Source organism: Thermobia domestica, chromosome 13 (assembly GCF_964235325.1).
Source record: "Thermobia domestica chromosome 13, izTheDome1.hap1.1, whole genome shotgun sequence".
Lineage (NCBI taxonomy): Eukaryota > Metazoa > Arthropoda > Insecta > Zygentoma > Lepismatidae > Thermobia > Thermobia domestica.
The window spans coordinates 167,619,746-167,631,775 of NC_137466.1; the positions used below are offsets into that span (position 1 = coordinate 167,619,746).

Consider the following 12,030-nt stretch of genomic DNA (forward strand, 5'->3'; position numbering starts at 1 on the left):
GGAGTTCATAAATGTGCATGAATACACACAACACCTCTCCATTGATATTATTTAGTCCAACTGTTAAGTATGCCTTATCTTTATGAGAAAAAGTACGAAAACTCTTCAATTCAATACAGATATATTAAGCTAAATATGGATTGCACTATCACTAAATTGAACAGCTAGTTCAGCATAATTATTTGTTATCATCAACTTACGATAATTTCTCCAAATTGCTCAAAATGCTTTCGAAGGTCAGGAGCTGTAATATCTTTTTCTAAGTTGCCAATAAATAGTGTTCTTGTTGCCCTAGGACTGAACTCATCCAATTCGGATTCAAAGGGCCTGTTGAAAAGAAAACTTGAATTAACCACAACCATAAACTGTATACATAGTCAGGAGTCTTTAAAGACAGGATTTAAAACGATCAAATACAAACATTATGTGACCATCATTATTATTTACACGAATAATGGCGTTCCTAAAATCACAAATAATGCGCTTTTCATTGTTTTGATTGAATTTTGGTCCTAAAATGATTTAATGATTTCAAACAATGCAAGTAAACTAATCGGCAAAGGATAGAAACGTAATAAACTCTTTAACTGCTATTTCAGTGAACTTGTTGTATTGAAATGAAACTAATCCTCAGTAATTTCTAGTATGGTAAATACACACATTACTGTTGCATTTTAGCAGACTTGTACTTGTTGTCTTATATTACTGCATATTATAGTTGAAAGAAAGACAAAGCAATTGAAAATGCATATTTACTTTATTCATTTACTTACTTTCCAATTAGAAAAATTATATAAAGTTTGCTTGTTATTTACAGTAAATAGCATGGTATGAACTGCAAATGTACTAGTGAAGATTCATAGATACAAGTAACTACTGTATATTTTCCTGTCTTTATTCTTAATTCAATTGCAAAAGTCAACGTTTAACACCTCAAAAGTTGTAATGAAATGAGAATAATACGAATTAATTTCAAACAAAATGTGATTAAGAAAATAATAATAATAAATTTAAAGGAGATAGATAACAGAAGGTTATCCAAAGCAAATAGTGGGTACTTACAAATATCTGACTTCAACATCCTCAATATCGAATCCGTCGTAAGGAACAACTTCAATTTTACAGCCAAAAAATAATTTGTCCTGAGATACTTCCAGAGCTTTCTCCGCTTCGTCCGCTTTCTTAAAACATACAATTGCATATCTACCTCCTCCTTGACCGACGATTTGAACCCACGTAACTTTGCCATGTTTCTTATATTCATGATATAGACCATCTTTCAAGCTTGTATCTGCAAACATACAAAAATCAGAATTAATCAAAATTATTCTTAATGATCCCAATAGATTTTTTTCAGATAATAATGAATAATTTTTCGTAACTTCCATGACTCGTAGACACCTGCCTACAGAAGAACTACGAGTCTCACACATCTGTGAGATGAGGGAGAAGAAAGATGAACATTACGATAGATTTCTAACCTACAGGAATCTAATATCAATAGTGGGATAAGGGCACAGTTTGAATAAGTTCTTGCATGTTATTGAAAATTAATTAATTAATAAAAGGAAAAAAAAGAACCTATTTTGGTGATGTTGAATCCAAGTCGAAAAAAAAAAGAGGGTTGGTTGGGTTAAATCACTTGGTTTAAACCAAAATAAATAAATAAATAAATAAATAAATCGAAAAACAAATTGCCACAAATCCTGTGAACTTCATGTGATGTTTCCACATATCTCAAACCATCTAGAAGACCTTTTCTCATACATTACAAATCCAGGAAACATTAATTTTTCTCCTGTAGTAACTTAAAATATATACAAGTATGCAAGATCAGTAAGTACCTACAATATCCATCAGTGTCTTGGGTGGACGAGTCAGTAGACTGGTCTTTGTAATCAAAGGGTTTCTGGTTCGAGTCCTAATGGAGGACAATTTCTCTCGAGTGTTAACCGAGGAATGGTTCAGATCCTGTCCTTTATAACCCTGTTGTTGCATAAGAACGTTAAGGTCAAACTAACTTATTTCTATCCATATACAATCTGAATAAACAGAACAAATCTATTTAAACTAAAAAACCTGATGACATCCTATTCTCTTCCAATCTCCCATCCGTAACCCACTCCAAGCTATCACACCTGCGCAATATTCAACTTTGAAATGTGTATCAATAGGCTCCGCGCCACCCTGTTGTAGTGTAGTAGCAAGCATGGCTATGATATAAATATCTATCCCTTGATTGAACAGCCCTTCCAACTTCGGACAATTTCGAAGGAATCGTAGGTGTATAACTTAAAGAGGTTTTACTGTATTAACAAGTACGAATTATTTATTCAAATAAGCTCAGCTGTTGTATTTATAAGATTGTACATTAATCCTGTATCTCATGGTGTCTGATGAAGCCAGAGTTAGTTGGTGAAACTGTAACATGTATTTAATTTTTAACGAAAATACATGATTTTGTCAGCAAATAATTAGTATGTATTTAATCAAATAAGCAAGTGAAAAAATCTATTTTTATTTTGCAAGGAGTATTACATATTTCTTTAAAAAGTCTTAACCAATAAACTGAAAACATGAAACATGCTCACCACTTGACCGCACAGGAAGGTTCCGCACACAAATAGCCAAAGGTCTTCTATCTTCAGAATGAACCACTGCTGCAAGATGAGAAGAATTTCCGGAGTTGTTTGCATGGGGCGCCGTAACAGCTGATTGCAGAACTACACCTCCCAACCTTCGTACGGTTCCGTGATGACTAAAAAGGAAAAATCCGCATGTGTTAGTTCAATTTACATTATTCTCTCAACAAAGCACTTTTTACTTTAATAAATTCCCGCACTAACATTCTATATATCACATTACTGTAATACATATTACTAGAGATGCAAAAAAGCCGGCTTTTTTGAATCGATAGTTTTTTTCACATAAAAAGCCGGCTTTTTTGGAAAAAAACCGAGAATTTTGGAAATTTTGGCTTTTTTCATTTTCATGATTTTTCTATCCAAATAGCTTTCTTATAGTATATTCTATAGTTAGATAAGATTTCCACGACCTGAATGACATATTTAGCTCTGTAATTCACCATCAAGATGAATGGAGCACATATTTTACGAATTAAAGCTAACATGAAGAATGTAGTATTTGAGGGCAATTTTACAGGTTATTTAACTTTATTTTAAGTTTTGAGTTATCGACATTTTTTTCCTTCTCTAGATCATTTTAGTTTGTCATCCGTGTTTCATTTCTAAGAGCTTAGTACTCCAGCTTCTAGCACGAAAGTTAAACTTATGTTTTTCTATATATCCGTCAAAGCATACGTTTTTCAATATGTCCGTCAAACCGTATTTCCACATTTCTGTTATACTGTAGTTGTGCAATGATTTAGCAATAATTTTCCAGATACAACCTTGAATACCAATTTATACAAATAATCAATAGCGGATTTAGAAAAGTACTTTGGGAGGGGTTTCTCTGATTGTTTCGTTTTCTAAAAAGTCCTAATTTTATTTGGGAGTAGCTTGAAGTTTATGAGTACAGGCATAACTAATATTTCGTTTCGTTTATATGTTTAGCAATAATCTTCCGGATACAACCTTGAAGATCATTTTATACTGAGAATCAGTGGCGAATTTAAAAAAGTGTTTTGGGAGGGGTTTTCTTACTACTAATGTTTAGTTTTTCTAAACATTCGTAATTTTTATTTGACGGGAGCTTAAAGTTTATGAGTAAAGGCATAACTAATAGATATTTCGTTCGTTTTAGACATTCCACAACTTTGGAGAACAGGCTTCAGTCCGAAAGACCGATCCTCTAACCTTCGCGAAACCGTCACTGCTGGTAATTAGTAATAATAACGATTTAAAAACAATAAGAAAGGAAGTCGGCCAACTCCTACACTCCTAGTCGGCCAGTACACGCACTATTTCTACATTCTCAGATGGAATGAAGGAAGGCTTTGTCAGAATGGTCGAATGCTGGGTTGAATCCCGGACTTCCCAATAGAAGCGCAAAAGCCAACCACTCAATCACGTTTGTTGTGCAGTTGTATTTAGCTTAACTTAAATATATTCCGTAGTCTTTTTTTTTTTTTTTTTTTTTTTTTTTTTTTTTTTTTTTTTTTTTTTTTTTTTGTTCCGTAATGATATGTTGAATACCTCTTGTTAAAAATTCAGAAAACTTGAGGACTGGGTAAACCGTGATGATGGTCAAGGGCGCCCATGTTGTTGTTTCCAAGGAGGGGCAAGTATAAGCGACGTTTCAAAAATAGTTTCAAATTTTGCTGTAACTAATGTAAAAATCCTATTGGATTTTCAATATTCTGAAGTACATTTTCCTCTAGGGGGGGCAAGCGCCCCCTTAACCCCCCTGATGGGCGCCCTTGATGGTGGTTATAAAAAACTTGACTGTAGAATTTCAAGAATATACAGAACCATGTGCAGCCTTTAATTGTATCATACAAATCTAAGTATTTCTCTTATGTCTTATTTTAATTTTATTTTGTTTCAAAAAGAGGGTATGGAATATTTTGAAGTAAAAATACTACATACAATTTTGCTAGTTATTTGTGTATTTTTTGAAAGAAGTTTTTACTCTTAGGGTTGGCTCGTTTACACCAGCTTTTTTTTTTAAATAACTGGTTTAAACTAAAAAAAATTAAAAGAACAAAAATGCGAATCGTGTGAACTTCATGGTGACGTTTCACATGTCAAACCATCTGCATTAGTCTTATTTCCTTTTCACCTTTTAATCAAGGTGTCCCATGTTCAATTCTCGGTCGAACCACAACCCTTCTTTCATGTGTAAACCAAGTACTCTTTCGGATGTCACTTTAAGCGAAAGTCTTCTCCTTGATAACCTCGGTATTACGTAAGGATGTTAAGCCTAAACATACAAAACGAAACCAAATTATATATTTCTGCATGCCTGTTGTTTTATAAAGAAGCGAAGGTTGCTTAAATATATTGATTTAAATTGGTAAAATTTATCGATTGCCTACTTAGCTTCCAACATTAGCTTGGATTGGACTTTCAATGATACCTACGTACTAAATTTGTAATTTAATACCTCAGTTTTAGAAAAATAAACACACTGCTGAACAAGACTGCACTTATTTAATATAAAAACACATTTACACGTGACGTTTCGATCTTCTATCCAAGATCATCAGACGTACACTCACGTCTGATGAGGATCTTGGATAGAAGATCGAAACGTCACGTGTAAATGTGTTTTTATATTAAATAAGTGCAGTCTTGTTCAGCAGTGTGTTTATTTTTCTGATTTTATTCGTAAGACGTTGACTATGATTGTGTGTCACTCAGTTTTAGCGTACTGATTATAATACGTTGACCTTTAAATTTTACATGCAAATTAAATTTTACAGGATTTTCCCGTTATTGTTTTACATTTAAAAGAATGACGGGATTTCCCCGATGGCTAGGGCGGGAGTTTCTCAATTTAAGAAATTTACTGACCGGACTTCTTTAAGCTTATGGGACCTCTTCCAGCATAACCCCGTTGTTGAATAATAACACCAAGGCGAAACAAACTTATTTCTGTGAATATGTAATATAAATACATAAAGCAAAATATCTAAATCAAAAAACCTGGTTTAAACCCCAAAAAAGCCTGGTTTAAACTGCCCCCCAAAACGGGTTTTTGGCATTTTCAGAAACAACCATGGTTCTTGCCAACTCTGCTTACTTTTGTATATAGGAGGTTAAAATGTGTTTATTATATACATTGGTTAATCCTTTGGAATTCATAATGTAAAAATGTTGAAGTAAAATTGTTTAAAATATCTTTTCGAAATTCATGGTTTACTTTCGAGGTTTTATATTATTATCGGCATCAACCACTAATTAAATAACTTTCTGTGTTATAGAGAAGCAAAACAAAGTCTGCTTTATCGATTTAAAGCAGAATTTTGAAAAAAGCCCAAAATTTCCCAAGCAAAAAAGCAAAGCAGAAAAAACCGAGTTTTTTTCCAAAAAAGCCGGTTTTTTTCCGAGCCCTTGCATCTCTACATATTACTGCAAGTCAGTTATTTTACAATTTTACATTTATATCCAAGAAGCTTCTTCTACTTGTGATAGCTGCTATTGTTGCTGAAGTTTCCATAAAATGGTAGTGATTATCCTATTACGTTTCCCATACTTCTAACATTACTAATATTACTGTTTATGTGTACTACATCAAAGGTGGCTGTGCAATTTTAGATCTTAAATAAAGAGATCACATGAAAGACAACTGTTTGTTTCTGATAGAGTAGGTGTCTCTACAGAACAGCAACTTGAGTGATTTGTAAGAATTAAAGAAAATATTTAAATACAAAATATTAAGTACATATTAATGGCTAAAGCAGGTAAATAAGAATTAAGAAGTGAATTGTTATCGTTTTCTGACAATGAGAGATAATACACACGTAAAATGTTCCAAGTTTTGAAGTTTTGGTATTTTACACTGTTGAGAACAGTTAAATAGGTACTACATTTTGATTTTTTGCAATTTATAGAATATCCGTATAAGATAGATCAGAAATTTATCTAATTTCAACATTTTGACCTAACGCAGAAGCTAGTGTCAGTTCGTGAAATAAGGTATTGCTTATGATGAACACTCACATTTTCACATCAAACCTCTATACTATACGATATCGAACCAAGAACAACAACACGGAACAGCTAATATCTCCGCTAAAATAAAGTTAACAAAGCCAGCGCTTTTTAATGAAAGCTTATTCGGCGAAGTATTCTTCTCCTGATGTACAAGTAGGATTACGCGAAAAATAAACATTAGAGCACTACACAACTTATAAATGGTTATTACAGCCCAGATGGCATCCGTTCAGCGACAGATTTTTAAAAAAATGCACTGGAAACGAAGAAATTAAACTTAAGACTAAAAGCTCTAGAGTGATTGATTGTAACGGATTATCGGGAACTATTTCTATGATATCAAGAAAAAATTTAGCCCTCAACCTTCAGAAGAGTGCCAAATGTTTTTACTCTTCGTCCAATTTCTTCATTATACCCTCCCCCCCCCCCAAAAAAAATATTTTTTAAATGTATTTTATAAAAGCATTGTTTTAATTTCTTTTTCGGATATTCTTAATTACTTTTTATTATAAAATGTTTCCGGAATCAATCAGTTCTCGACTGATCTTAAGAGTATGATATTCTAGCAGTTACCCTACTATATAAGTGTGTTATTTAATACACACTGGTTAACTATTTTAACATCTTTCAAACTTGTTGATAAGAAATCAACAGAATGCCTAGTCATCTGCAACCAACCAAACTTTTGCGAAGGTTTGAGTTGTATAAGCAGCAATGTTCGATAATTAATTGTAAGTAATTTTACAGTAAAATGATAAGCTACAGCCAAAAATTATGTGATATGATTGTTGTATTGTCACCGGGTTTACGTATCTGTGCAAAATGTTAGTTCTGTAATTAGTATGGAAGTGCAAAATTTGACTCTAACGAACAAAACAGTAACCTAATATATAGCACTGTAAAAATAAAATAACAAGGACATTCTCAATTATTCAAGGCTAATACTTCTGGCTTTCTAGACCGAGGTTCTCAAACAATAAGTAACTCCCCAATTATCTTACAATGCTGAATTTACACCTACAATTCACAAGACCGAGTGCCTAATCCACTCCATGTTAGCCCTTGGTTACAAAGAAACATCAAAGTAATATCAAAATTACCTAAAGTCATAACTCAAACTTTCTTTCTTGAATGTATCGTTTTGTAACTTGTGCCCTTCCTGTCTGCACTAAATTTTCTCATTCGACAGTTGCGACTATTTCACGAAGATACAGTTCAAAATATGATTTACAAAAACACATTATTTTAGTTTTGCCGCTTTTCTTCTTTTAAAATCTTCCAGACCGGACCTATAGATTCCAAAGTAAAGTATCCTGGCTTACTGAATATAACCTACATGCTACATAATTTAAAAATTACCTGGGAGAGCGAGATTTCGACGAACCAATAGAACGGGATCTTGAGCGTGACGAAACTGAACTTGAGCTACTGGAGCCGGAATGACTGGAGCTGGAACTTGAATGAGATCGACTGGATCGAGACCTGGAACGTGATCGTGAAACACTGCTTCCAGAATCAGATCCAGAGTCACTTGCTGATCTGTTGGAATAAGAAAACAAAAATTCAGAATGAAATTTATTACCCTGTGAAAGAACGAAATTAAAAATAAAAACCTAGAGAATACATGTTAGAAATATTTATTTTAAAATTCATTATTTATAATATCGTACAGAGCAAGATATTAGCTGTATCAATGGTATCAATGGCTGTGCATTGGCTAATTGTTATCTTGGAAGACTGCGGTTGTTAGGAACAATATTGTACCATATAATATACCTGGTCACCTCCAATGTTCACATTATCAGTGGCAGTAATTCGTCCTTATTAGGGTACCGAAAGAACACATGAAAAACCACGAAGCAGCATAGAGTCGCCGCAATGTTTAACACTACGAATTAGACAGTCCGGATCATTGGCATTTTTGGGAGTCCGCCGTACATAAACACAGTCTGTTGTTGAAAACAAGGAGAAAGATGACTCATCGTATAATATCACTACTATGTCAGTGCATGTTTACGTTCCCGCCGTTATTTTTCCTCATGCCACGTTGTATTAAGTAATCAGAGGTTTCGAAATCACAATCGGACCTCGGATGTTGAGGGTATGCACCTCCCATCTGACTGTGATTGTTGAAACTAGATACGAAGTTCTGCAGTCAGTTGTGCCGCATTCTCTACGTTTCTCTATGACAGTCCTATTCAACGTTTAGTGATTCCTGTCACCATCAACTATTTCTCTTCTCTGATGATGCTTTTTACGGATTCTGCCACCATTACCTTGAACACTGTTATTCTCGATACACCTAACACCCTGAAGTCTTATATCTGCTCCCACTCATCGCGCACTGACAACTTGCCCTATTTTGAAATCCTACTTTGCACCGCTAAAGTTCTGTATACACGACTCTATACTACACCACCTTATGCACTTATTAACACTCAACTAAGCACTAGCACAAAATGTAAGTGCTGCATGGATGTTCAGTACTACTAACGCACAAAACCTACGTGTTGCTGTATATGGATGTGTTCATTATTTTAGTAACTATCTGTAGGTTTATATTCCGTAATATGGCAATAATGACTTTGAGGTTCGTAAGAGGCAATATAAAAAATATATTTCTAAATTCATTTTTTCGTATTATAATTAAAAGTACTTTTTATTGTTTTAATACAAACAGACAGATCCGCTGCGCTTCCTTATTCAAATATAAGATTTATTTCAATATAGAAGCATTATCTATTTATTTCGTGTCAGTAACCAGGTTAACATTTATGGATGGTAGTTTCAATATGACACTGAAGTTAACTGAAAATCGTGCTTCACGAACAACAATCCCTTGATAATTCGTGATGCAGAATCGTCGCTGCACGTTGAATCATGTCAGTGGACGCTCTTGCACGGTTACTTGGCAAGTAACATCACCGATTTTGACGTATTTCTTAGCCTCACTTACAAGTAAATACATTATTTCTAACATTATATTGGACTGGAAGCACCATATATTATTTACTATTAACTCAATTACAATTGAGTGCCGGAGATGTAGTTGTTTCTTTGGTCAGTACCAATATGAGACCCAGCTCTCTACTTAATTAGATTGGCCATCAATGCTTTCGAACCAAATTTGGTCTAAATCAGTCAAACCACTCCTAAGAAATACTACGCTAATCACAAAAATTCATAAACAAACGACACAATGGAAGCCGAAGAAGCCACCAGCAGTCACTCGATTATATCATAAGATACAATTTACAATTTTAGTCTTCTATCAGTGTTTAGACAGACCTACAAAATGTGTTTACTATAATGTTTCGGGAGCTTCACGTTGTCATCCAAAGCAAATGACAGAACTTGAAGTTACTCATAGATAACAAAATAAGTGAAGACGAACACCGAACGCAAGTCGGAAATCTCCGAACACAAATGATTATAATATAGGCAGAGGAAATGTCATTACAAAATACAGGGTGTCCAATATACAATGCAACCCGGAGTTTGAGATAGTATAACTTTTTAACCTGAAGCGATACACAAATAATGGTTATACCAAAATGAAACCTTGTTCATGCATATACGAAACCTTGTACTCGGAAGTAACGACTGAAATACACTAGGAACCACACAGTGTTGCCAGATGTAACCGAAGATGTAAATCAACTTTTTTGCAAACACATAAATTGACTCATAACTCATACGTATGGATGTTCTGTCGTTAATTTTCATCTTGTTAATTGGAGGAGCTTGGAAACTATGGAGCAGAAAAAAGAATTTTTCATTTCCACCGATAACTAAGCGGATAAGGCCTCCGTAAGGGGAACTAGGGAAATCGTAGTTTTCATAAATTAACACTCTGAATTGGCAACAGTGTTGATGTTTCAGTGAATCAAAAGGTGTGTTAGGGATCTGTCTACATTATGCAATTCCTGAAAACAACGAAAATGAATCTTTGAAATTGTCATGATAAAACTTTTTCTTACATGTACCCGGCAACACTACTGTTCATTTCTATGGGGCTACTTAAAGCAAGAGGTATACAAGAACAATTCTCGGACTATACAAGACCTGGAAACGAACCTTCGCTATGCTATTGAGAACATTAACACTTCTATTCTTCGTGAAGTTGCTGCCAACATGGTGGAACGTGTGAACCAGTGTTTGAATCAAAACAGGGGACACTTCCACCATACGCTGTAGAGCTGATAGCTCATTTCGTAATTGGCAGTGTCGTCGGGTGCATGTAAGTAAAAGTTTTATCATGATAATTTCAAAGTTTCTTTTTCATTGTTTTCCGGAATTGCATACTGTAGACACACTTTTGATGCACTGAAACATCAGTACTGTTGCCAATTCAAAGTGTTAATTTATGAAAACTACGATTTCTCTAGTTCCCCCTTACAGAGGCTTCATCCGGTTAGTTATCGGTGGAAATGATTTTTTTTTCCTATAGTTTCCAAGCTCCTCTAATTAAACAAACTGGGAATTAACGACAGGGTATCCATATGTATGAGTTACGAGTCAATTTACGTTGTTTGCAACAACAACAACAAAAAATACACCTTCGGTTACATTTGGCAACACTGCGTGGTTCCTAGTGTTCTTTAATCGTTGCTTTCTAGTTTAAAAACATACGCATGACAAGGTTTCATTTTGGTGTAACCATTATTTGTGTATCGCTTCAGGTTAAAAAGTTCTACTATCCCAAACTCCGGGTTGCATTGTATATTGGACACCCTGTAGAAGCCAAAAAAAAAATGACCTTGAGTGTGCAAAGATATACAATCACTTCTTTGAAAAAGATACCACATTGACTGGAGGATAAACAAGACGTGTCTAATAGTTCGCGGAATTCTGAAATCGTAATTAAACAATCTCACCTTGATTTCGGACGCTTCTTATGTACAGGAGGTGGGCGTGGTGAATCGCGTCTGTTTCCAATTGGTTCATCTGGAAACTGGTCCCCTAGTGGGTAACGGCTAGCTGATCCCTCGTAGCTCCACGGATTAAGACCTCGATGATGTGCAGCTTGGCCCCTGAAATAAAATCAGTGAACTATTGAGTACCTAAAATCTGACAATACAGTACAATGACAATATCACTCAGTTTCAAAAACTACTAAGTTACCCGTTATTCAGAATAAATTACAAGTATTTCTTAATACGTCTTTTATTTTTAGTATTTATTGGATTTGGTATTAACCGTAGCCAATCAAGCCAACAAAATGTTGTAATATTCTATGTACATTCATCTATTAATATATACATAGTTTATGTCGAATGAGACATGGAAAATTGTTTCTTATTCGCACAACACAAAACTCGTAATATTAAGACACCGTATTGTTAATAGCGCTAGATATTAATATTCCTGCAATTAAGACAGTTATCCCATCGGTCCATACATTCACGGA

General features: G+C 34.3%; 1 protein-coding gene across 3 annotated transcripts in view; it reads right to left on the bottom strand.

Annotated features, from left to right (window-relative positions):
* Nucleotides 1–12,030, bottom strand: part of LOC145668719 (uncharacterized) — a 311,815-nt gene that overhangs the window by 48,053 nt on the left and 251,732 nt on the right. For all 3 annotated transcript variants that reach the window (XM_081736828.1, XM_081736829.1, XM_081736827.1), the window contains exons 4-8: nucleotides 11,498–11,653; nucleotides 7,980–8,159; nucleotides 2,592–2,758; nucleotides 1,063–1,291; nucleotides 201–327 (exon numbers count right to left, since the gene is read on the bottom strand). In XM_081736828.1, the coding sequence (XP_081592954.1) occupies nucleotides 201–327; nucleotides 1,063–1,291; nucleotides 2,592–2,758; nucleotides 7,980–8,159; nucleotides 11,498–11,653 (859 nt within the window). The remainder of the gene's footprint in view (nucleotides 1–200; nucleotides 328–1,062; nucleotides 1,292–2,591; nucleotides 2,759–7,979; nucleotides 8,160–11,497; nucleotides 11,654–12,030) is intronic.